This window comes from Centruroides sculpturatus, unplaced genomic scaffold, assembly GCF_000671375.1.
Source record: "Centruroides sculpturatus isolate CEXI.00-Female unplaced genomic scaffold, Cexi_2.0 scaffold966, whole genome shotgun sequence".
Classification (NCBI taxonomy): domain Eukaryota; kingdom Metazoa; phylum Arthropoda; class Arachnida; order Scorpiones; family Buthidae; genus Centruroides; species Centruroides sculpturatus.
This window is the reverse complement of record NW_019385273.1, coordinates 197511-224284: the sequence shown is the minus strand read 5'-3', so window position 1 is coordinate 224284 and position 26774 is coordinate 197511. Positions and strand designations below refer to the sequence as shown.

Genomic DNA, 26774 nt, shown 5'->3' with positions numbered 1-26774 from the left:
AACAGTCCTATTAATAATTTAGGTCCAAGTTGACAAATATAAAAAGCACCAAGAAAGCCTCTTTTTTGCAAGCCGATTATGGGTTCGGCTAGGCCCACAACGGGGCGGCAGGGTAGTGAGGGACAGGGCCCCTACATATCCGGATGGACCACCCCTGAAAAATTCCTGAGGATTATTCGACCCGTCCGGATTCGATCCAGGGTCCCCCAGAGCGGTAGGCTTCCACCTCGACCGCTCGGCCAGACCTTGTGACTACACTACAATGGTACAATTAAAAAATGCAATCAGGTATTTTTAAATGACTCATTTTATGATAATTATAGTGTTACAACAAATTTTATTTTCAATTTATAGTAAAGATAGAATGGTAAATTTTAGGATTGGGTTTACCATATTTTCCATTTCAATAGAGTAGGTGGCGCCGTTGTCGTCAAGAATTTTCTCGAAGTGTCCAATTGTGCAATTACAGTACTGTACTCTGTTTACAAATAAAATTTCTAATTTATAGTTATTAACTATAGCACATAGGTAGGTGAATTAAACAAATTACACATTAGAAAATTCCTATTCTGTTGAAAATTCTGTTGATAAAATGAGATATTTTGGGAGTAACATAAAAAATAAACTAAATAAATTTGATTATATCTTATCTAGTTATTGAAGTAATGTAATGCATTCTATTACTGTTTTTCAAGTTTATAAAAATCATATAATTTTATTCCATTGCTTGATTTTTCCTATTACAGAACACATGCCTTCAATAATAAATCTTAATTATCTCTAAAGTATAATTTATTATTGAATTTGTAAGTCACATGAATTTTGGAGTTTATCTTTAATTAATAACTTATATATATTATAATAATCAGAAATCTTTCTAAACTGATTATATGAAGTATAGATTAATCTATAAGAAATATCAATTGTTTAGTGATGACAAGTAAACTTTCCTCAGCCATTTAAGATTTGAAGAAAATGCTTTTAAATTAGGGATTGTAAATGAAACTTTTTCAACCAATCATAATCCAAAATGAATTGTTTCAACTGTACAATCGAAACATTTCATTTTGGTTAGTGTTTGTTCCTAGCAGTTAATATGCCAATATGAACCTAGATTAGTGTTTCTCAACACGGGTGATATCGCCCCTTGATAACGCGTTTTTCCATGTTGAGGGGGCGATTAGTAACAATTTATATTTTGGGGGGCAAAAAATATGTTTTTTGGGCTATATAGTAAAACATTATATAAAGAATAATTAGATATTTTATTCGTTACATCCTACAATAATTAAACAAATAACATTATACTAGTCACTAGTCTATTCAATGCAGTACGAATTTGGTGTTAGTCTTCGTCCTGGGCATCGGAATTTTGATGTGAAGGGAACGATAATAGGTAACGGTTTTATTGAAGGGGGCGACAATTCGTTAGAGGTTGAGAAACACTGACCTAGATTAATCCATAACATAGCTCTGTTAAATTTATTTAGATTCTTATCAAAATGATTGATTTATTTAATTTTCAAATATGAAATCTGGTAAAATGCAAAAGATCAAATATATGTTTAAAAATAGAAATAAATCAGCTTTTTTTTAATATCAATAAATTACATAATTTATTATAGCTACATTTTTACAGTTTTAGAAGCAAAATGGCACTTTATAAAGGAGCAGCTAGTGAAGCAGGCAGAGCCTTGCAATTAAAAAAGAAACGTGAGAAAGCTTTAGAAGAATTAGAACATCGTAAAAGAAAAATTGAAGAAGAAATGAAACTTTCAAATATTGAAAATAAATTTGCTACACATTATGATGCTGTTGAGCAACAATTAAAATCTAGTACCATTGGATTAGTCACTTTGACTGAAATGAAGGTATGAAAATATACTATTAAATTAAGAAATTTTGAATCAAGCAGGAATTCTACCATTTATTTATATGCATTCACAGACTATACATTTATAAAAATGATATTTGCATTTTCTTTAATATTAAAATATTAATATTTCAAATATACTGTAATATGGTTAATATTAATGAAAATATGTCTATATCTGATGTCTCAATACTGCAATTTAAGGTAGGATCCCTGTTAAAATAGAAGTTCTTGAAATTAGATTTATAAAGAAACATTAATAATTCAAATATTTAGTAATCATTTACAGGCTAAACAAGAAGATGTTGTGAAAGAAAGAGAAAGACAACTTGCTCAGAAACAACATGAGAAAGAATTAGAAAGACAGCGAGAAATAGAAGAGAAGAGAGAAGCAAAAGAAAGGCAAAAGAGACAAGTAAGTATTTACATATTGAAAGATAAAATGTATGAATTTTAAATGTGTGTACATTTCAAATTTTATATAAATTTTCTTTAAATATATTAATTCTAATATGGAAAACATGTGTCTTAGAATTAAAAAAATAAAATAAATTTAAAAAAATTGTTTTTGAAAATAATTATTCTTACAAGAAAGAGTGCACATCACAGGAAACACAAATTTGAATGAAATTTTTCAGTTTGTAAGGTGGAGACCTCTTGAGTTCACATGTAAAATATAAGGTGTAGATGGCCAGCTGTTCAATAATAATTAACAAAAAAAAATTTTAGTGTCTGTTATAAAGTGCACAATAAGGATGACATTCTAACAAGCAGAATAGTGGCTAAGATCTTTGCCTACTACGATGTCCCAACTTTAAATTCCAATGTTTTTGGAATTTTTTTGAAACTTTTGTTAAAATAGTATGTTTATAAATAATATTTAAATTACATAAACAAAACAGTTTTGCTATTTTGTTGCCCACAATTTTTACCATTTCCAAATTCTTGCTGATGGATTGTTTGCTACACTAAGGTGATTTATTCTCCTGAATAAGCAAGCATATCTTTTAAAAGTTATTTGAAACAACCTTTGAATTTCTAATTGCTGTATAATAAACTTCATGAAAAGTATAAGGAAATGAAACTTTAGATGTTGATGACACTGTTCCATTTTACTGACAGTGACAAAAATTTTGATCTTCTCTCTTCGATAGCACACAACCAATATGACTAACCAGTTTGTCAGTAACAAGGCAATAAAACAATAAAATTAGTCTGTTTCAAGAAGCTAGATTAATGTCAAGTGTACTAATCAAGAAATGCTATCTAACAAATTAAATACATAATTATTCTGATTAAATTAATTTAAATATTATTTATAAATAGATATTTTAATAAAAGTTTTTAAAAATTTGCAGAAACATTGAGATTTGAAGTTGGGATAGTATCATAGTAGGCAGAGGTCTTGGCACACCACCACATAGGATGTTGAAATGTCATCCTTATCACACAATAATGGCCACAGGTTATTTTGTTAATTATTATTGAATGGTTTGACATTTATACCTAATATTTTACTTGTGTGCTCAGAAGGCCCTCACTACAAACTGCAAAAGTTTCATTCAGATTTACGTTTCCACTAGCATGCTCTTATTGGTTTTGGTTTAAATAACAATTTTTCAGCTTTTTATCAGAAATATTTATATATTTTTAAGTATTTTTAGCATTATGCCTTGATAAGAATTGAAAAGATAACTGCAAGAACTATGCAAGTTCAAGATATTAACTTTTCAGGAGGGAATAAAAATATGAATAGAAAATTCTGGAATCATTATTAATTATATTTACAAACATTACTAGAAATAATTGATAGTTAACTAATACCTCTGTATCAGAAAAAAAAAATTAATTTTAAGCTCAGAAAGGACAATAAATATGGAATGAACTTAACTGATTATTGTACTAAATTTAATGCAATCAGTATGAAGAAAAACAAATTTTTTTTTCTCTTGATTTTTAATGTTACAAATGTTTTGTTAACATTATTACAGCCACAATGCCAATTTTGTAGAACATTAAGTTGGTAAAATGAACACCAATAGGGCCCACCAGTGGCCAAGCAGTCTTCGTTCCCTGAACACTGAGAGTTCAGTCATGGGTTTGGCCTTGCTCAGACAGGCTGGCCATGTGGAGTTTTCTGGGTTTTCTCCACATCTGTAATACCTGAATAGGGGCCAGTTTCCCTTAAAAAGACCTCCTGGAAGGCATCCCTCTAGGCAGATTGCCCAAGTGTTGCATTGCCATAACAAACAAACGAACACCAATAACTTGTTTACAGCAACCCACTCCAAATGGATGGGTAATACTTTTATTAAGGAGTAAATATTTTGAAATCATGAATTTATTTCCTTTGACAGTTACACTAAAATCTTTGAAAGTATTGTAGAAAATTGAAAACATATCCCAATTGACATACTGTCTGTGTATATGAGTGATGCAACTGTTTACTGTGTCTCATTCCATACTACATCAATGAAGTAATATCATTCTTGCACCAAATTATAGGGTGACTTTTTCTGTAAGATGATATGTAAACCAAAAAATCATTGAAAATGGACTTGCATTGTTCTTGCACCCATTCCTTCAATTCTTATAATATATCATCAATGATATGAAAATTATAATGTTTTTAAAAACTGCAACAACAAAAAATATGAGGAAATTCCAAAAATTAAATAAAATTTATTAATTTATTTAATAAACAAATGATATTGCTGTATTTTATAGGGCTATAACATCGCTAATTAATTATAAATGTAAAAATATCACATAATTTGAACTGAAGGTTAGGTCTTTATCTTATATTAAATTCAACAATTTTGAATGAATAAATTATGGTTATATGTTTAAAATTAATTAGTCTGGAAGTGAAGATCAGATGAAGATTCAGGTAATGTAATTATTGGCAGCACATCTGTACAGTAAGCAGAAGTTGCAGGTATGAGTCCTGCTCTGGATCAATCTTTCCTCCAGAATATTTAAATTAATTAACTCATTTTTAATTATTAAATTTAATACAAGATGGCAGCTTAACTGCCTATCTTTAGTCTAAATTACATAATATCTTCATAATTAATTGACTTTATTATAGTTTGAGTAAAGTCCAGTACTATTGTTTGTTTATAATCATATGTCAAGCTTGGTTTGCATGTAATTATCTAAATTTAAAATTTATGACATTCAATGTTTGTATGTTTATTCGTTTTTTATTTATGTGATTATAATCATTATATTTATTATTTGTCTTAAAAATATTTGTAAAAAATAAACCTTTCTTAAAAAAAGATTTAATGTAATTATATGTTATAGATTGCAGCTTTATCATTCAGAATGGATGATGATGATGAAGAAGAAGAAGAAGAAGAAGGTGGTGGTGGTGGTGGTATTGGTAGTGATGATGGTGGTGATGATGAGGTTGATGATGATAAAAATGTAAAAAATGAGTCAAAAATTAAAAGTGCAGATGATTCGGATTCTTCAGAGGCAATACCAAAAAAGAAAATTCGCAAAAATCCAGATGTTGACACAAGCTTTCTACCTGACAGGGATCGTGAAGAAGAAGAAAGAAGACTTAGAGAAGAATTAAGACAAGTAAAAGATTTTAAATTTATTTCAAAGTGTTTCATCAGTAAAATTTATATTTTATACATTTATCATAAATACATGTGATATGAAATTTTCAATGACCTTGGTTTATACTACTATAGTAAAACTTCTCTAACTCAAACATCTGTAACTTGAATATTTCTTTAACTTAAAAGAAAACAAAGCACTTTAGGACTCAATGGAATGGCATAGGGATTTAATGTCTCCAACTTAAATTTCTTAACTCTAATTTTCTCCAAGTTGAAGTTTTTCATGATTTCCCAACATGTGTTTGTTACTTTCAACTTCCCTGACTTAAGTTTTAATATTTATTCTATTCAAAATGATCCTGATTATTGGATTTCCATGAAATTTTCAGACAGTTATATCTACTCTCCAATATCAATTTTCAGACAATGTTCTAGTCCAAGCACTTTATCTCAACATGATGTATTGTACCTACAAAACTGTTCAATGTAACTAATAGAATGGCTGTTTAAAACAAAAAACTATCAAAGATTCTTTATATAATGCAAGAGAGGTATAAGTACAAATCTATTCAGAATTGGCTTTATTCACTCTATTGTTCTCTAACTTGATTTGTCTGTAACTAGAAGTTTTTTCCTGCCTCTTGGAACTTTGTGTTAGAGAAGTTTTACTGTAATGATTTTTATTCATAAACAGTTAATAAAATCATAAATTTCATTTGTGATCAACATCCTGTAAACATACATTCCTGTAAACACTAAATGTCTTCTGAATGTTTCGCAGAACCTCTGAAAGTGTCTGAGGATTCCGAGGTCCATTAGACCCCAACTCCAAAATAGTTGAAAGAAGGCATCAAGTGTTTTAATAGAGAAATCTGAAGTCTTAGAAAAATTCAAATAATTCAGAGTATGAATTATCAAAGTTTAATATTCAATGCATTGTAGAATGCCACAGTGTCCAAACAATTGATCAATTTTAAGCCATCTGCTTATTTTTCAAGATTATCTGTATTAATTTTCTTGTCATTATTTTAAATTATAATATTTCCTTTTATCTTACTACTGATTATTTGTTAATTTTTTATTATTTATAGTTTTTTAATCAAAATTTATAAAACTAGTACACAACATAGATGTAGAGAGCAATTGCAATGCAGTGCAAGATACCACAGTTGCTCTTAGTATTTTATGTATTGAATAGAATTACAATAGTAATTTTGTGTATTTATTTTTTCATTAATGAATTATACAGTAGAAGTTAGTTAATCCAGCACTCAGTAATTTGAATTCTTCTCTGAAGAGTAGTCAATAATCTGTTGATAATTACCAGAGAAATCTGAAGTCATGCTTGTTTTTTTTGGGAATTGGAATTTTTTTGGACTTGTAGAGTGCTAAAGACTCATTATTCAAGAAAAGTACAGCATTACAAGTAATTAAACATAACAAACATGTTTGAAAGGGTCAAAAAGTAAACTTTGTCAGGACATCATCTTGTAGAGGCAGAAGACATTGATCCTGATAGATGAAACAGTTTCATAAATTTTCTCAAAAATAGTTTGGAGGACCTCAAAATTCAATGCAGTGCAATAAACTATATATATTTTCTAAATTGTATTGCGTTAAGCAAATGTTACTTTATTAGACCTAGTACACATCTCGTGTTCAATAATGTGCCTGATTGATGTACATTGGACACTCAATTATCTGATCTTGATGGGACCAGGGGTCTTTCAGATAATCCAGAAACTCATTTCTTTTTGGGTTTTGGTTACATCAAGCACTGTACACTACATTTAAAGTACATTAATTTAAAGTTTCATAAACAGTACATACTGTAATGCAATTACTGTATTTGAAAATAAATTAATTTACTTAAATTTTAATGTAATATTACTTATATCAGTGTTTTTTCAACCTTTTTCTCATCACAGACTGATTAAATTATGGATAATCTATGAATTAATGCTTATTTATTATGCTTATATATGCTTATCTAAAGTTACTATATGTAACAAAGTATATAGTTACTCTAGTTTACTATTTAAATGTCACTTGTAATCAACTGCACCAGTGTCAGTATGATCAAATATTTTTCTGCAGACTTTTTGAATTTTTTGCAGATCAGAAGTTGAAAAACACTGACTTATATGACCAAGTTTCATGGTGATACAATCAACATACAATATAATGATTTCCTGGTACATTGAGTGTTTTGTCTCTGTATATAATACTTCTGTGATTTGTTCAGTACAACCCTGCATGTTTTGCTTTTTTTTTTAACCATTTTAAATAATCAAGTTTTAACTGTGTTTTCTTTCCCAAAGACAAGACAAGGACAGTGCACTTAAAAAACAGGTTCCTTGTGATCAGAACATATGTAGCTTTTGTGAATTATACATTTATAGTACATAATTCACAAAATATAATATCACAGTAGGTGGTACATGAATCATTGTGAATGTTGATTTTGAAGCAATAACACACACAAGGTTTGTGAAGGATTTTCAATCAAATTTAACCTGTAATTACATGCAATTTTTTAAACAAGCAAGCATGCATAACCTGGTGATTTTCTATTGATTTTTTACACATTAGTATAGTGCATGTAATTGCTGTTCCTTGAATTTAACAATCCTGAAAAATCCTATAATGCGTAATTTATATGCAAAATTTCAATATATTGTTTAGTTTATGCGATATTATTTTGTTTACAGAACAGTGTTTTTGACCTGGCTCCCATAGTTAGCCCATCAAACTTTCTGATAGCATGGGCTAATATGAGATGAATTCAGCTGGAAATAAATGACAGGAGGACTGTGGTATTTCTCAAAAGGATCAGAGAATGATTTTTTTGGGCATGAAATAAAGCTGTGGCTTACAGAGACAATGTTCAAGGTCACAGAAAGTTGCTGATCACCATGTCATTAAATCATGCATGGCTAGGAAACATCCATTATGTCATGACTATCTCTTGTGGAATTGTGAGAGCTCTCCATGGCATAATTTTTGATGACATAGTGGAAAATTTCCTTATACATGTGATTGTGTGACAATAAGGAAAAGCTATATGATTGCATGCATATTGTGGAAATTTTCTGCAGCAATTTTTTGAAGGCCTGTGATACCAAGAAAAAACCAAAAATTTTTACACAGATAGATGGCATGTAGCATGATATCATAGAAGCACAGCTGATTAAGTCAATATGTTGAAAAATGTCTGCAAAAAACTAAAATCATTCTTGCTACATGTGATCACAGGTACAGCCTTGAACTGTAGCATCTTCAGACTGATTAAAGAGTGTGCATAAACAAATTGGAAGCATGCACCAGTACAGAATCACATCAATGTCTGAAATATTCAGATCTCATAGAACTTATTGAATGTCTGGTAATCAGTATTTTTGATAATTCAGTACTATTTTGGTTCCATAAGTCAGAAATTATAAACTTTACTGTACATAATCAATCACCAGTGAAAAATTTATTTTTGGTATAACATTATAAACTAATCAGAAAAATTATATTGCTATTTTTTAAATTAATAAAATGAAAGATAGGCATAGTTTGATTTTTCACCTAATAAAATAATTGTTCATAAGCTGTAAACGTAATATTGTTTTGTGTTGGTTTTGTTGTTTTACTGTAAGATGCTTGAAAAAGGCCAACCTGGCCACAGTGTCTTTTGAGAAATAAATAAATAAAAATAGATATCATTATATTGAAGTGCTTGCTTTTTTTAAATATAGGAATGGGTTCAAAAGCAAGAAAAATTGAAAAATGAGGAAATAATAATTACATTTAGTTATTGGGATGGATCTGGTCATCGCAGAAGTGTAAAGATGAGAAAAGGAAATAGCATTTATCAGTTTTTACAGGTCAGTTTTTACTTCTAATCATTAATTTTCAACTATTTGTATAATAGTGAAGTTATTATTTTAAAATAATTTTTATTAAGTAATAAGTTTATAGTGACAGCTTTTCAAAACCATTTAAACGAATGTATAAAACTTTCATAGGATTATGCATACATACTTTATGTATATGTAACATATACACTTCATACATTTGGGAAAAACAAGTGAATGTTAACAGAAAAATAAAAGATGAATGCAAATAACAATAAATGTTGACATCAGTATGAAATGTGACTTCCTTTAGTATTAATGCAAGCTTGACAGTGTTGATTCATACCTTCAATAAGAAATTGCAAAAAGTGAGAAGGCAGCGATTATCATTCAAGCAGAAGAGTAGTTTGGAAGTCACTGAGCATTTATGGAGGCAGTGACAGCTGAAACATGTCTTCCTAGAGTACTCCATAGATGTTCTATGGGATTGAGGTCTGGAGAGTATGCAGGCCAATCCATTCATTCTATTCCCTCTACATAAAGGTATTGGCCAACCAGTCTTGTTTGATGTGGACAAGCATTATTGTCCATTAAAGTGAAATCTTTTTTTGATTGCACCAGCATAGTGGTTCAGTATCTCATCCCAATACTTGTGAGAAGTAATGATAACATGGAGATCAGTGCATCCAAGTAATGAAAACCCAACCAAAACAGTTTTTCCACCACCACTAAAAGTATATCTTTCTGTTATGTTCTGTGGCTTGTAACAGGTTCCAACCTTACTCCAGATCAATATAAGCTTGCTATCATGAAAAACTTCTCATCTGTAAACAGGACATGAGCCTGTTGTTCTTGAGTCCAACCTACATGCTCCTGACATCACTTCAGGTGGGCCTGTTTATGCATGAAGGTTAATGGTACACATACTGCCAATCGACAGGCATAAAGTCCAGCCTTGTGAAGCCTTCTGGTAACAGTTGAGACAGATACCTGCTTTCCTGTGGATGACATGAGGAAGCATGCAGAGATGATATAGATGTCCTATTGTTTCTTTTGGCTAGGAGCCTTATATAATGAATAATGATCATCCTGAGATGTTGTCACCGGTGGATGACGTGAAACAGGTCTTCTGACAACGGTTTCTGTTGTTTGGAATTGTTTCTAAAGCCTTGAAGTAACAGAATGACAGACATTAAAGAATCTTGCCATTTCAGTAATTGTTGACTGGCCTCCGATCTTCCAACAGCTCTCCATCTTTCTGAATCCTGTAAATGTCTTCTTTGGGACCTGATTATGTACTGTTTGCACCATAACAATTCTGTTTTCTGTTCTTTATTGTCTAAAGTACCCTTTCAGCAAAAATAGGGGGAAAGATGCCAGTATTTTCCCACTGCTCTTCATTTGCATATTTATGTACATTTTGCATAACTTTAAGGGGTAAATGTTAGTCTTCTTACTAAATTATACTTATACACTAATTTTCATTTTCATTCATCATTACATTTCATGCTGTTTCAGGCTTTTGCTTTTTGTGATCCTTGCTTAACTTGTGATGAGTATATATATATATATATATATTATATGTATATACACACATTATTAATATTATACGAAATAAAATAATAATAATATAATATATTGTATTTACACTCATTGACAAAAAATGCATACCAAGAGATGTTGGAATTAAACGAAATGTTATATTAGTGCAAGCATAATGACAATGTTAATAAGTGATTACATTATAATATGCAAATGAACAATTTTCTGTGGAACAACAGTACACTTTAAAGTAACGTTCAATACCTTGAAAGACTTCCTTGCCTGAATACAAGTAGCAATATAGTCAGGCTTGGAGGCATACAGGTACAGGCATGATTTTCAGATTTGCCTACAGCTGAAACACTTTTGGGCAAATCATAATATTTAATTACTTGCATTATTTATTTTCCATTTTGATTTAGTTATTTTAAGTTTTGGGGGTTGAATTATGATAAACCTCAACAGCTATCTCAACACTCATTTGCATAATTTCATAATGATTTGCATAATGAATGGCACTGTATCCCATTACAATAAAGGATTAAAATATTAAATAATATTGTACTATATATTTTGTAATCAGATTGTATTAGAAATACTAGTTTTGAAATATTTTATTTGTTATAAGTTGAATATGTAAATTAACAGTGAGTGTATAAAAGACTATTGTCAAACTGGTGTAGCAAGCTAGACTACCTGCTTTGCTCTTTTTACTCTTGCTAGTTAGTGTATAGCTGTGGAATTGTAAGCTATTGATAATTGTAAGTGAATGATTGAATTGATGCCAATTAAGGTTTTTTCTTCTTCTAGTTCTTTTCCCTAATCAGGTTAATTGTTTGAGATTTTGAATAATTGTAATTTTGTAAATAGTACTAATAAGTATATATTATTGTTGTAAATGTTGAATTTGAGCTTTTTACTAACTGTTGTTGTTGAAATTATAGTTTTTGTTTTGACATAATGACAATGGTAATAATTGATTACAGTATTGTAACAAATGGATAACTTTCTGTGTAATATACCATGCAATCAAAATTAAGTCTGAATAAAAGCAGTGTTAAACAAAATTAGGGTTCGATCAAGTACCAAGATCAAGGTCTGGACTTGGGTCATGGTGAGTATACTTTCCATGACTTAATGGAAAAAGAAAGAAAACATCAAAAATGACACATATGTAAGCACAAATCAATGATAATTTTTATTAAGTCAAACTGTAATATATAAACAACAAGAATAACTATAAACATGAATTTAGTAGTAATAAATATAATATATATTTCAACTATTCAAACACCAGATCAAATCAATTATGTATAAGAAAAATAATCAATTATAAAAGGGTTTTCCCAAAGGTAACTTAATCTAATCTCCACTAGGTTCAACTAAATCTAATTAAAAAAAAAAAAAAAAAAAAAAAAAACATAAAATGTGTAGCACTGTGGTAAAGGTTGAATATTTCACATTGTTATTTTATTGTATCGCAATTGTTTCACATAACAATCGCGAGTGTACAGTACTCTCACGCTGCAAGAGAATTTACTGCAGGTGGTAGCAACGTATTATTTTTCGTAGAATTCCTCTGTAAAACAATGATATATTTGAAATCCAGTGCAGAAATCGCTTCACAACATATCAGTTGAGGAAAATTACAAAGCCTACAGTACAACTGTTATATATTTTTGAAAAATTCAATTAAAAAAACGCATTTATCTGCTGGAAACATACGCCACAAGATAAGAGTTGTGTATCAGACGTAAGCCGTATTCATTATTATTCGGTAAACCAAAACACTGTAAACTAAAAAAAAAAAGCCGTAACAAAGGCCCTTTTTGCCAGGCCTTTACGAGTTACATAAACAGGAGTTTTATTATATTGATCGCTCCCGAAATTCTAAGTTTTGGAAACATCTATTATTAAGGTCTCTTCTAAAATAAAGTAAGAGAAAACGCATGATTACAAAGCATAAATTTCTACTCACCATCATTAACTTTCTTCTGTGGCATAACGTTTTCCCTCATAGATAGTTCCCAAAATTTTTTTCCAATTTCAGCGTAAAATTTTTCATCTTCTTCGGCTGAATTTCTTGCTTCATGACTTTTTCTTCCGTGTACGTCGACGCTCATGATTCTCTTGAAAAATTACGATCGATGAAATATCACAACCACAATGGACGAATGCCGGAACGGGAATGACAGATTTCCGAAGTTTGTAACTAATACCACCATAGTATCGACATCTGGCGGTGTTAACTTAAACTATAATTATTTTGTTATCTAATGATTAATGAGATTTGTTTTAAAATTTTAAAATAAATAAATGAGTAAACATTTTTGTAAATTTAGAATCATTTTAAAATATTAGTTAATTAGTAAAATTTGTGTCTAAACAAGTATAAAAGGTTAATAAATATTTGAAGACAAAGTCCTCCCAAGAAAGGAACCTCCATTTATTATTTTCGCATTCTGGACTATACAATCTTGGCGACTGACCTTTCATTGTAGGCTGCTGGCCGCCAAAAAGTCCTTTTAAAATCACAAAAATACATCCAGTAAAAAATACAAAATTTTTTTAAAAAGGAATTATGGCATATGGACGTCTTCTAGTTACCATCATACATTGTTGGGGTTGTTTCGGCCTTTTATCTACTTGGAAAATGAGCGCTGGTAAATGTAGATTAAAAAACTGCTCCCCCCCGTGACGATACTTTTCAGACTTCCTTGTAAATTTTTCGTCCGATGGAAATAATTATAATTAAATAAATATCTGAGGACTTTTTGGCGGCCAGCAGCCTACAATGAAAGGTCAGTCGCCAAGATTGTATAGTCCAGAATGCGAAAATAATAAATGGTGGTTCCTTTCTTGGGAGGACTTTGTCTTCAGATATTTATTAACCTTTTATACTTGTTTAGACACAAATTTTACTAATTAACTAATATTTTAAAATGATTCTAAATTTACAAAAATGTTTACTCATTTATTTATTTTAAAATTTTAAAACAAATCTCATTAATCATTAGATAACAAAATAATTATAGTTTAAGTTAACACCGCCAGATGTCGATACTATGGTGGTATTAGTTACAAACTTCGGAAATCTGTCATTCCCGTTCCGGCATTCGTCCATTGTGGTTGTGATATTTCATCGATCGTAATTTTTCAAGAGAATCATGAGCGTCGACGTACACGGAAGAAAAAGTCATGAAGCAAGAAATTCAGCCGAAGAAGATGAAAAATTTTACGCTGAAATTGGAAAAAAATTTTGGGAACTATCTATGAGGGAAAACGTTATGCCACAGAANCCGAACTTCCTCCAAAACATCATAATTTATAAACGTTACGTTGACGACATCATTGTTCTCTGGAGAGACTCTCCGAACATCACCCAATTCGTGGATCAAATGAATAACAATCCATATGGTCTTACCCTGGAGGTCGAACAACACAGCGACTCATCGGTGCATTTTCTGGATTTGAATATTGACTTTGGAGGACCGATCATACACACCTCCGTGTACCGCAAACCATCAGACATTCCAACTTATATCCCGGCAGACTCATGTGACCCTGTGCAATACAAGATGGCGGCATTCAGGGCTCTAGTTAAAAGGGCTCACACACACTCTTCCACTCAAGAGGCCTTAGAACAGGAAATACAATACCTATACGAAGTGGCCAAACAACACGGATACCATAACATCATACAAAAAATGTCGCAACGGTTCGGAGAAACGATGTCTCCTTCTAAAAGAATTAATTCAATAGGTGCTAACCAAAAGGAGGATAAACCGAGGATGTCAGTTACTTACAACCCACTGTTGAAATCAATACATAATAGAATCGCACGGCAGAAAGGTATTTCCCTAACCTTCAGAAGATGCCCAACCATATTTGGTATTCTACGTAATGGAAAAGACAAATCTAAGGAAGAAAGAATGCCGGGGGTATACAAAGTGCCACTCAGGGATCATCGTTTTAGAAAGGATTTAATTTACATAGGCTCAACAAAACGAGCTGTTGGGATCAGATTGAAAGAACATATGCGTGACATCCAGCAAAATAAATGTACCACTTCCTTATCAACTTACGCGTCTGATCCAGAAATAACTGCGGACTTTTCAAATGCTAAATTAATCACCACCACCTCATATTTAGACCATCTCAAATGGCTGGAGCAGATAGAATTATGCAAGGCATACAACACTACATCACCGATCAATTCCAGAGATGAGATCTCTCTTTCTTTGGCATGGCAGGCCCTATTACAACAGGAGGTTTAAGTATGTCATAATCCTAAAAGAAAGGAAGTAAATGGGTTATCTAAAATTATGTGATATATTTTATGGGCTTAACAACAAAGTTATTCATAAAATCTTAAAAACGAGGGAAAATATTTAAATATCTGTGAATATGACGTAGAAGATATGACGTTCACAGATATAGATCACGTGATTCCGTTCTATCTTTTCGGTTTTAAAAAATCGTTCTAAACGAATATTTTTCGTACTTCGGTAATCTTCAAACGATTTTTTGCCTGAAGATGGACCCAGGAGGGGTCTGAAAACGTTTGTACTATTAAATTTTTATTTCGCATCGGTTAAAGGTTCTAAGGTACGTGATATTTTGTTAAATCCGATGTGCAGATGATAATTATTATTAGTAAAGGAGTGGTATTACAAGATTACGAAAGAGTCAAGGAAAGATGGAAAGGATATTTTAGGAATTTATTGAATGAAGGAAACCCCAGAACTTTATATGAGAATGGAGAAGCAAATGAAGGAGTGGTGCAAGATATTAGCAGAGAAGAAGTATAAAGTGTGCTTAGAAAAATGAAGATGGGGAAAACAGTAGGCACTGATTGGATTCTGCTTGAGACTTGGAGAGGTTTGGGTAAGGAGGGAATTGATATCCTCTGGGACCTTATGAAGAAACTGGCAGCAGGAGAAGATCCCAGATGAATGGAGGAAGAGCATTCTGGTGCCAATTTTTAAACATAAAGGCGACGTACAGAATTGCAGAAATTACAGAGGTATAAAGTTATTGTCCTATACTATGAATATTTGGAAGAAAATTGTAGAAAGAAGGATTAGGCAGGAATCTGAGATTGGAGAGGAACAGTTTGGCTTTTTGTCGGAAAGAAGTATGACTGATGCTATCTTTGCTCTAAAACAGCTGATGAAAAGGCACAAGGAAATGCAGGAAGATTTGCACATGGTGTTCATAGATCTAGAAAAGGTGTATGATAGGATACCAAGGCAAAGAGGTATGGAGATGTTTGAGGGAAAAGAATGTTCCAGAAAAGTATGTTAGGCTTGTCAAGGAAATTTACAAGGGAGCAGAGACCCAAGTTAAGAGTAGTGTGGGCACTACAGAAGGATTCTTCGTTAATGTTGGTTTACATTAGGGATCAGCCCTTAGCCCTTATTTGTTTGACCTGATAATGGACGTGTTGGTGTGTGATGTGAAATGTGAGGCTTCATGGAGTATGCTGTTTGCGGATGATATTGTGCTGTGTGAACTTTCCCAAAGCATGACTGAGAAGAAATTGGAAGATTAGAGGAAAGTTTTAGAAGAAAAGGGCATGAAGATTAGCAGAATTAAAACAGCTTATATGACTCTGAATGCTAGAGATGAGTGTAATATTAAAATCCAAAATGTGCCACTTCCTTTTGTTCCAGTTTTAAATATTTTGGGACATTTGTTGAGATGGGAGGAGGATTGAACTCAGAGGTGCAGCATAGAATTTAATGTGGATGGATGAACTGGAGGAAGGTGAGTGGTGTGTTATGCGATAAGAAAGTTAGCTGCAATCTGAAAGGAAAATTGTATAAATCAGTTGTTAGACCTGCAATGTTATATGGAGTGGAGACGTGGACAATAACAAGAGCCCAAGAAAAAAAGATGGAGGTGGTGGAGATGAGAATGTTGAGATGGATATGTGGAGTGTCAAGGAAGGATAAAATAAGGAATGATTTTATTAGAGGTTCTGTTAAGGTGAGCAAAAAGATGCAAGATTGAGATGGTTTGGCCACGTAGAGTGAAGAAACAACAATTATGTTGGAAAGAAGATCGGAAAACTAGTAATAAAAGAAAAAAGAGGAAGACCAAATATGCATTGGAAAGATAAGGTGGAAGAAGACTTGAACTAGAGTGGACTTAAAAGAGAAGAAGTCCTTGATAGGGAGAAATGGAAGAAACATATTAGAGAAGGAAACGCCGACCCCATATAAACACTGGAAAAGGCAAAAATAAAGAAAGAAAGAAGATAATTACAGGTTTAGCTGAGAAGCTACTCTATTTTATTGTAATGTTTTTGTGGTTGTTGTTGTAATATTATTTTTTTTATTGCAAATTTCCTGGGATTGCTTTAATTTCCTCCAAATTTCATTTGTGGTTAGACATATTTTGCATCCATGATATTCCAAAATATGATAATTGGCATCATAATGTTCAGTATAAACCTGGGGCGTGCCGTGACATTTGATGATAGGGAAGTTGTGTTTTTGTAACAAGCCAACTTTCAGGGGCAATCAGTCAGTGATGGTCTATGGTCCATTCGTATTTGTTCGATAAGCCAGTAAAAACCGTAGACTTCTCTAAATGTATTTTTAATTAATAGATTATCTAACGCACTTAATAAATAAGCAAGTTCAATATAATTAACTCTGTTATATTAGATTTAATAGATTCTCTATGCCCTCTAAATGCCAATTCTCGCTTCAATAACATCTACTAATTAAAATATAATATATCTATTAGCCGTAACTATCTTGTTATAATTTTCAATATTTATTTTATATTGTGTACTAATGTTAAATTCTATTCTATTTTGATTTCCAAATTGCTTCAATTTTACGAAAGATTCGATGCAAGATTTAGGATTTTTGTGTCTTTTGCCAGCTTTACTAAAATTATTTAAATCGTCAAAGCCAATCTCATTCCACACACTAATTTTATTTGAAAATAGTAGGCAAAGCCAGCAAAACAATTTTTGCATTTTTATGCATCCACAGAGCCATTTTATATCTTCATAAATTTTATCATGAAAATGTCAAACAAATTTTTTTGTTGACGTATTTATATTTAATTTAGGCATTGGTCTTTCTCTTTTAATAATGTTTTCTTTTTCATTATAAGGTCTCNCCTCCAATCTTCCAACAGCTCTCCATCTTTCTGAATCCTGTAAATGTCTTCTTTGGGACCTGATTATGTACTGTTTGCACCATAACAATTCTGTTTTCTGTTCTTTATTGTCTAAAGTACCCTTTCAGCAAAAATAGGGGGAAAGATGCCAGTATTTTCCCACTGCTCTTCATTTGCATATTTATGTACATTTTGCATAACTTTAAGGGGTAAATGTTAGTCTTCTTACTAAATTATACTTATACACTAATTTTCATTTTCATTCATCATTACATTTCATGCTGTTTCAGGCTTTTGCTTTTTGTGATCCTTGCTTAACTTGTGATGAGTATATATATATATATATATATTATATGTATATACACACATTATTAATATTATACGAAATAAAATAATAATAATATAATATATTGTATTTACACTCATTGACAAAAAATGCATACCAAGAGATGTTGGAATTAAACGAAATGTTATATTAGTGCAAGCATAATGACAATGTTAATAAGTGATTACATTATAATATGCAAATGAACAATTTTCTGTGGAACAACAGTACACTTTAAAGTAACGTTCAATACCTTGAAAGACTTCCTTGCCTGAATACAAGTAGCAATATAGTCAGGCTTGGAGGCATACAGGTACAGGCATGATTTTCAGATTTGCCTACAGCTGAAACACTTTTGGGCAAATCATAATATTTAATTACTTGCATTATTTATTTTCCATTTTGATTTAGTTATTTTAAGTTTTGGGGGTTGAATTATGATAAACCTCAACAGCTATCTCAACACTCATTTGCATAATTTCATAATGATTTGCATAATGAATGGCACTGTATCCCATTACAATAAAGGATTAAAATATTAAATAATATTGTACTATATATTTTGTAATCAGATTGTATTAGAAATACTAGTTTTGAAATATTTTATTTGTTATAAGTTGAATATGTAAATTAACAGTGAGTGTATAAAAGACTATTGTCAAACTGGTGTAGCAAGCTAGACTACCTGCTTTGCTCTTTTTACTCTTGCTAGTTAGTGTATAGCTGTGGAATTGTAAGCTATTGATAATTGTAAGTGAATGATTGAATTGATGCCAATTAAGGTTTTTTCTTCTTCTAGTTCTTTTCCCTAATCAGGTTAATTGTTTGAGATTTTGAATAATTGTAATTTTGTAAATAGTACTAATAAGTATATATTATTGTTGTAAATGTTGAATTTGAGCTTTTTACTAACTGTTGTTGTTGAAATTATAGTTTTTGTTTTGACATAATGACAATGGTAATAATTGATTACAGTATTGTAACAAATGGATAACTTTCTGTGTAATATACCATGCAATCAAAATTAAGTCTGAATAAAAGCAGTGTTAAACAAAATTAGGGTTCGATCAAGTACCAAGATCAAGGTCTGGACTTGGGTCATGGTGAGTATACTTTCCATGACTTAATGGAAAAAGAAAGAAAACATCAAAAATGACACATATGTAAGCACAAATCAATGATAATTTTTGTTANTTATTCATTCCATCATTCATTCATTAGTTTAATTGTACATTTAAAACAAGGTACAAAGTCCTGCCCCGCAGTGAGCATTACAGGAACATATCCGTTACATAGTTCCACCGAGTTACAGTATGCACTAATGAACAAAGCAAAGTGAAAAGAAAAAAAAAAAAATAAATAAATAAATAAAAATAAAAACACAATGACAATAAAAGACCCGAACAAAATATGAAGCAGCTTGCTGCAGCATATAACAGATTACTTATTTGCAGGAATATTTTCGCAAATGAATGTCGCAGTAAATACAATAATTCTGACAAAGTGTTTAACAGAATTTATCCCGTGCAGAAAATTTGTAAGACAAAGATTTGAGAATTCCATGAGTCCATATATAATATGTGTACAAGTAAAAAAAAAAACAAAAAAAAAACCAAAGTCCACACAGCTAGTAATTGTAAGTATCAATTCCAACACTTTAAACCCAAAAACAGAGAAAGATGATGAAGCTTACATATTTCTTACAGTCAGCAAACACAAATGTATATAGAGAAGTGATGATCTGCTTGTATTAGTTGTTGTGCTAAGGAGCAGAGGTAGCACTATGAATTAAACAATTTGTGTCCTGTAAAGGATTCCATAATTATTAAGGTAAGTAGTCAGCTGTCTTAATATATAAGGCTTTTGCTTTAATGTAGAGTGGACACTCCTTATCCAGTGTGTTATGTTCATGTTTATCTAGNTTTTTTTTTTTTTTTTTTTTGACATTTTGGATGCTCAGATCTAGTAAATAGTTTTGCATTTTCTTGTTCCGCAATTTAGGTTATCTAGAATAGCCTATATCCAGTTAATAATTCCAGCAATGATTATTATTATTTTGAAAAAAATGTGATTACAATTTTATGATGTTTTAAAGTTTATTATAAAATAAAAAAATATTAATGTTGAAATATATATATACAAAAAATAAAAAATAAAGAAAAGTAATGGTTTATAAAATGATGAGAAAACATCTATTTTGCTATTTAATCAAGACATTTCAGAAAAAGCTTTTATAATTTATTAATTTGCAAATCAATAATTGTATTTTAAAAGCTTTTACTTAGGATGAGTGAATGTTTCATTTTAATTTGAGCTGATCTGAAATTTCACCTATTAAATAATGTCAAAAAGAGTTTTGAAATGAAAATGGATTTTTGTTTCTTTTTATAGTTCTGTTTTGATGTAAAAATTGAAACTAATTTGTCCATACTGGAAGCACATAAGTGACATAACCATGTAACAAGTGACTGAACTGATCAGAAACAAAGTAAACAATGTTTCAATTTCACTTTTGCTTGCATTTCTTTTACTGCAGTTTTACTTACACACTGTTTCCTTGTATTTTGGCAGTTTTCCTAATTATAATTACAGGTTTAGGAGAACAAATAAAAACTTAACATTTGGCTAATAAAATGACTAAAAAAAGGTGGTGGCTATTGCAAAAGCAAAGGCTTTAGAGCAGGGGTGTCCAACCTTTTTGTTTCTCTGGGCCGCATTGGAAGAAGTCAAGGAGTTTTGGGCCACAAGTACATATAATATATATTTGTGTCTCAATATACAAGTATATTTAAGGATTAATATGTCTAGATTATAATAATAAGTATTAAAACTTTATCAAGAAAAAGGATATTTTAAAAATTACTTCTACAGACACTTTCAATTTTTACTTAGTAATAGATAAATTCATTTATTATAAAAGAGACAAACGGAAATTTATTTGAAAAACACAAATATTTGTTATATTTGGGTCTCTAATTAATAAAAAGTGACGAAACACTATTTTAAAGTGCATTTTTATTCAACTAATATAATTATAAATAATATGTAGCCCAAAAAGTAGCCAAAGCGCCAAATGATATTTTNGAAAATCGAATGTTTAAAACCTTTTTAAACTCCTCCATCGTGTACTTCTGTGAAAAAATATTCTGTTCAAGCAGGTATTCTAGTAGGTCCTCTTTGGTAACTGAGTTCGGGACTGAAGTCACTTTCATAAGAGGAAGACGCCGTCTTGCGTTTCGTGCCTTTAATCCTTCTATTTTGTCTAATTGTTCCTGAAAGTATTCAGCCTCCTCTCTGATAGGAAAATCAACAGCAATTCCACCCTTGTTAATCTTACGAATACACGCGACAGGCACCTTATGCAATCTTTGATCAAAAGAATTAGTGAGCAGTGTCTTAGTCTTTTCCGATGTGCTCTCTTTATTATCATTGTAAACTAGAACAGTGTATCTTGGTAATGAGGACTCCTTTTCAGACTGTGTATTCTTCAAAGAATTAAGATTGCGTTGTAAAATATCTCTATATGACAGAGCAGTAGTCCCTTGAGAACCTTCCACCCCTAAAAGTGGAGGTTTTTCTAAGTCACAAATAGTCTGTTTCACTTCCTGAATAACTTCTAAATTTTTGTCACTCTGAGCAACAAGCAGCTGTTTGACATCCTCTTTCGTTGCCAACAAATCAAATTTCTGAAGCAGGAAATCTGATATGGAATTTTTCCTAATTACCTCTTTGGCGCTCTTCACTAAGGTAATAAATTTATCTGTAATAAATCTAATATGTTCCTCGGTACCCAATCGCCCTTTTGGGTTATTACGGAAATATCTCTTTAAATCCTTAATGGCTTCCTCAGATTCCTCCAGAAATTCTTCAATAGCCATCACTGAGTATAACTTCTAAAATTAATAATTTCCAAAAAAAAAAAATAAAATAATATGAAGAAAGAACATACGACTTCTGGTAAAAATTCTGGAATCTTCTCTGGACTGTTACTATGGCGACAGTCGTCGTAGAAGAATGTTGAAAATTTTAAAAGTATTCAGTTTTCAAAAACTAATAACTTCGCGAAAAATTGTCGTACGTTGAAAAACTTAACAGATTCTTAATCCACACGGAAAATGCTATCCAGAAATATATAACACTTAGAGCTTAAAGTAAAAATTCCAGCAAAAACTCAATTCAAATACAGAGCAAAATTTTCCTGCATCCATTGACTAAGCCATTTAGCGCCCTCTCTCCGTAGGCTTCCACCGGCTAAACCAGGTGAGGTTGGTGCTCTGTAAAGTGCATGTGCAAATCTGGCTTTTTGGAATATGACAATACATAGATTCCACTCCGCCACTAATATTCGAATATATAATAGCAATCTTATTATTATTTTTTTTCACGTGTAGTATAGAAATTTGTAATAAGATACATGATGCGGTTATAATAAAATAATGTGCGATTATTTTCATATAATTAAAATTAGTATGTACTGTATTTATTTTTTATAAAATGCAAGGAAAGCAGCACTTCCACCGCTTCTAATGATGGCACACCACTGGTATAAACAGTTTGCATTAGAAAGGGCATTTACTAATAAATTAATAATCAATTTAGACAAAAGAAAAGCTTGAAAATTATCCTATAATTAATTTGGATAGTTTAATAGTTTGGATTGATTAGTTCAAAAGTATTCTTTTTAATTAAAATACTTTCCTTATTAGTAAACTTTTTTTTAATTATAAAATTTTAATTAATAAAACATTTTCTTATTTAACAGAAATGTTTAGAAATTCTGCGAAAGGAATTCCATGAATTGAGAGCTGTTACTGGTGATCAGTTAATGTATGTGAAAGAAGATCTAATTATACCTCATCACTACACATTTTATGATTTTATTGTGACAAAAGCAAGAGGTAAAAGTGGACCCCTATTTAGTTTTGATGTTCATGATGACATTCGTTTGGTGGGAGATGCCACTGTTGAGAAGGATGAGTCTCATGCTGGAAAAGTTCTTTTACGAAGTTGGTATGAACGCAATAAGCATATATTTCCTGCTTCTAGATGGGAACCTTATGATCCCACAAGAAATTATGAAAAATATACCATATCTGATCGCAAAAAGATATGAGAAAAAGTATATTTAATATACTTCATACAGGTATTTGTAAATAATTTTGTTCATATGTTCAAATTGTGTTTTAAAATTACTTTATTATAATTTAAAACTTAGCTTAATGCATACATTATATAAAATACATATTATTATGTATATAAGTAAATGCTTCTCATCAATATTGAAGAATCGTTATATTAATTTTGAAGTAGTCCACTCTTTTAATTTTAATAAATACAACACTAATATTTGTTAGTGTTGTATAAAATTATTGTTAACTTGTGTATTAAAATTTTCTTCTATTAATGAAAAATTCAAAATTTTAATTTCAATTTATGTAAAAACTGTCATTGGTATTTTGAATGTATTAATTTGGAATTTACATAAATAAAAATTAAATATTAAAAAAATATTATTGTGTCATACAATTAAATTCAAATTTCTAGATAAATGTGGAAGAGTCTTAATTCTACAGTAATTTTTTTTTCCATCAGTATTCACAATTTCCATTTTCATTTCTGATCTTTGAATCTGATCAATCGTATAATCTACCAATTCATATGAAATCATTGTTTCTAGAGATAGTATGCATAAAACAGCATTTTGTTTCATGCATATTCTGCATAATGAGCTAACAAATTAAGCATTCTTTTAATTGTACATCAAATGTATTATATGTGTAATTTTACAAAATAATATATATACACAGGGTTTCCAAAATGAATGCTAGAGTAATGAATTAGAAGTAACTGTCTAAGTTTCATCTTCCTTCTGCATTGAAATGTCTTGTCTACTACCTCTAGGAAGTGCCGTAAACAAAAATGGCAGCCCTGCAATTGAATTATTTTGTGTTCTGCAGTCTGCACTTTGCAAAGTCTGAATCACCCATCATTGTGCAACTTGAGTAATCTGCAGCAGTTGTAGAATTGCAGCTTCTGTGAGAAGAATGACAATGGATATGCTGTAATAAGCATAGGAAGAATTTGAGTATTGGTTGGATGTGTGCCATGTGATACAAGTTCCACACGTTGAGAAATTGTAATGGGCAAATGTGAAACTTGGATGACAGTTTTCCAATGTTTTAATATACAGTCGACACAAAAGTAAATTGCTACCTTACACTGATTGGCATGAAGATGTCACAGAATCAAATTTGATGTAATGCATAATCCAGACTAGATAGCTTGGCCATAGATTACAAGAAGATAATTAAATCTGTTCAGTACATCCAAATTTTTTCTAATGTTAAATTCTAACCATTCACAGCTGAATGATAACTGGCCAATCAATCAAATTTCACGAAAAATGGATCAAAATTTTAAACTTGGAATCATCAAAAACATTAAAAACATTTTGCACTTGCTGATAACTTTATGTTAGTGGCATTCATATAGAAAAATTACTTATCTCGCTGATTAGATAGAAAGAGGGGCTTGTTGATGGCATGGGATTGAAGTTAATTCAACCAAAAGTAGTCTGACCTTTTGGATGAGAGGGTGGTTCCTGAAAAGTTTCATTGCATTTGCTCAAACCATTTCAAAATGTAGGCTCATAAAGAACAAACAAACAACTTTCTTCTTTTTAATCAAAAAAGACACAATCTGTCCAAAAATATTTTTTGAAGCCACCATTTATTCTATTCACGTGTTCCAGAACTTCTTCAGCGACTGGATCTTTCTTTAGAGGCTACTTCTTTATTGTTTTAATTGGATATTTTTTGTGTGTTTTTTTAAGGAATATTTTAACCTGATGGCCTAGTAGCCTCTAAAGAAAGGTCCGGTCGTTGAAAGTGTTCTGGAACACGTGAATAGAATAAATGATGGCTTCAAAAAATATTTTTGGACAGACTGTCTTTTTTGATTAAATTATCATCCAGCGAAATTCTACAAACTTTCTTCCTTATATACTGAGATGCAAACAAAAACATTTGAGTTGTTAAAAAACTGCATCAAGTAAAAAATTATGACAATTTAGATGACAGTCAAATTTTTTCTTGGGAATGTTTCTTTGGTAAAGATAAGCTGGGTATTTCAAAGCAGTACCCATGATTTTTATTATTGTTTTTTAAATTTTGCTTTGAAGCACCATCTTTACCAAACAAAAACTCCAAAGAAAAGTTATCTAAATTGTCATTATTTTTTACATCTCAGATGTTTTTGTTTGGATATCAAATTTTTTTTTTGTAGTTAATGATTGTATTATTACCTCCAAGCTGGTGCTAGAGTTTATGCCATCCAGGCAAGATATGAATTTGATGCCCCTTATCTCCCTATATAAAATTTTTAAAAAATTTTGAAATGCCATACCAATTATAATTGCCATAATTTTCTTAGTCAATCAATATTCGACTCATGCCTTGTAATGTAAATAAAAATTTAAAAAAAATTAATAATAATTTTAATATATATATATATATCAACATTACATATTAAGCATAAAGTTTTACAGTGCAATGCAAAATATCATATATTACACATACTGTATATCATATTTAAAAAAACGATGTGTATCACTGTCTTTTAAATATAATCATTTTTGTAAACATTAGTGCACATCTAATCTTTACTTTTCATTTGACACTTTCCATTTGACACACAGTTAATACGAATTATGAAAAATTGTCTCAATAATGCTTATACAAGAAGTGAATAATGAGAATCTTCATTAAACTCAGTTGCAATGAAAAGATGTTCACTCTTATGAAAGATGACAGTAGTTGAAATTAAATCCATAGTATCATATTGCAACTAAATATGTAATCCAACACCTTATTTTTTGCTGAGAGATTATTTTTAATTAAAACAAACGTTTTCGATCCATTCATTGGATCATCCTCAGGCTAAATAGAACACTTCATAAATAGAACTACTCGTTTAAATATTCAAAAATACAAATAAACCGATAACATAAAAATAAATAATACTTGTAAATAATACAAATATTCAAAATAAATAGCATAATATCATTACTAAATAATAATATCGTCTGCCTAACTATATAGAGCTTATTATTTCATACTAAATTTCCTGCGCTTTTTTTAAGCTTTTAACCGCAAACTTCCAAGCGGAAGGAAGACCCTCCGCATCTCTTGCGTTAATACATTTTTCTTCAAGTTTGCTTCTATAGATTTCTATCTTTTCAGCCGTTCTTGCCAATGCCGGCGAGTGTATCTGTTTCAGGATTTCGGCTTTATCCCAATGTATCAATGAACCTTCTGCCTGCGCCATCTGGGCCAAAACTGTCGCATTAGAACCTTTTCTGATATCATATTTGTGTTCTTTGATCCTTAAACCTAGGTTCCTAGTTGTAACCCCTACATATTCTTTCTTAATTCCTAAAAGCTGGTTCTCGTAGGGAATCTTGTACACACCCGCCTTAT

At 30.8% G+C, this 26774-nt stretch overlaps 1 protein-coding gene across 1 annotated transcript; it reads left to right on the top strand.

Moving 5' to 3' along the window:
* Positions 1 to 410: 410 nt before the first annotated feature.
* LOC111637019 (protein FAM50 homolog) lies at positions 411 to 23621 on the top strand. Its single transcript, XM_023382421.1, has 6 exons — positions 411 to 528; positions 1640 to 1871; positions 2163 to 2288; positions 5183 to 5464; positions 9192 to 9320; positions 23060 to 23621. Exons 2-6 carry the CDS (start codon positions 1653 to 1655, stop codon positions 23408 to 23410), a joined length of 1107 nt encoding a protein of 368 aa, XP_023238189.1. The 5' UTR covers positions 411 to 528; positions 1640 to 1652; the 3' UTR covers positions 23411 to 23621.
* The last annotated feature ends 3153 nt before the right edge of the window (positions 23622 to 26774 follow it).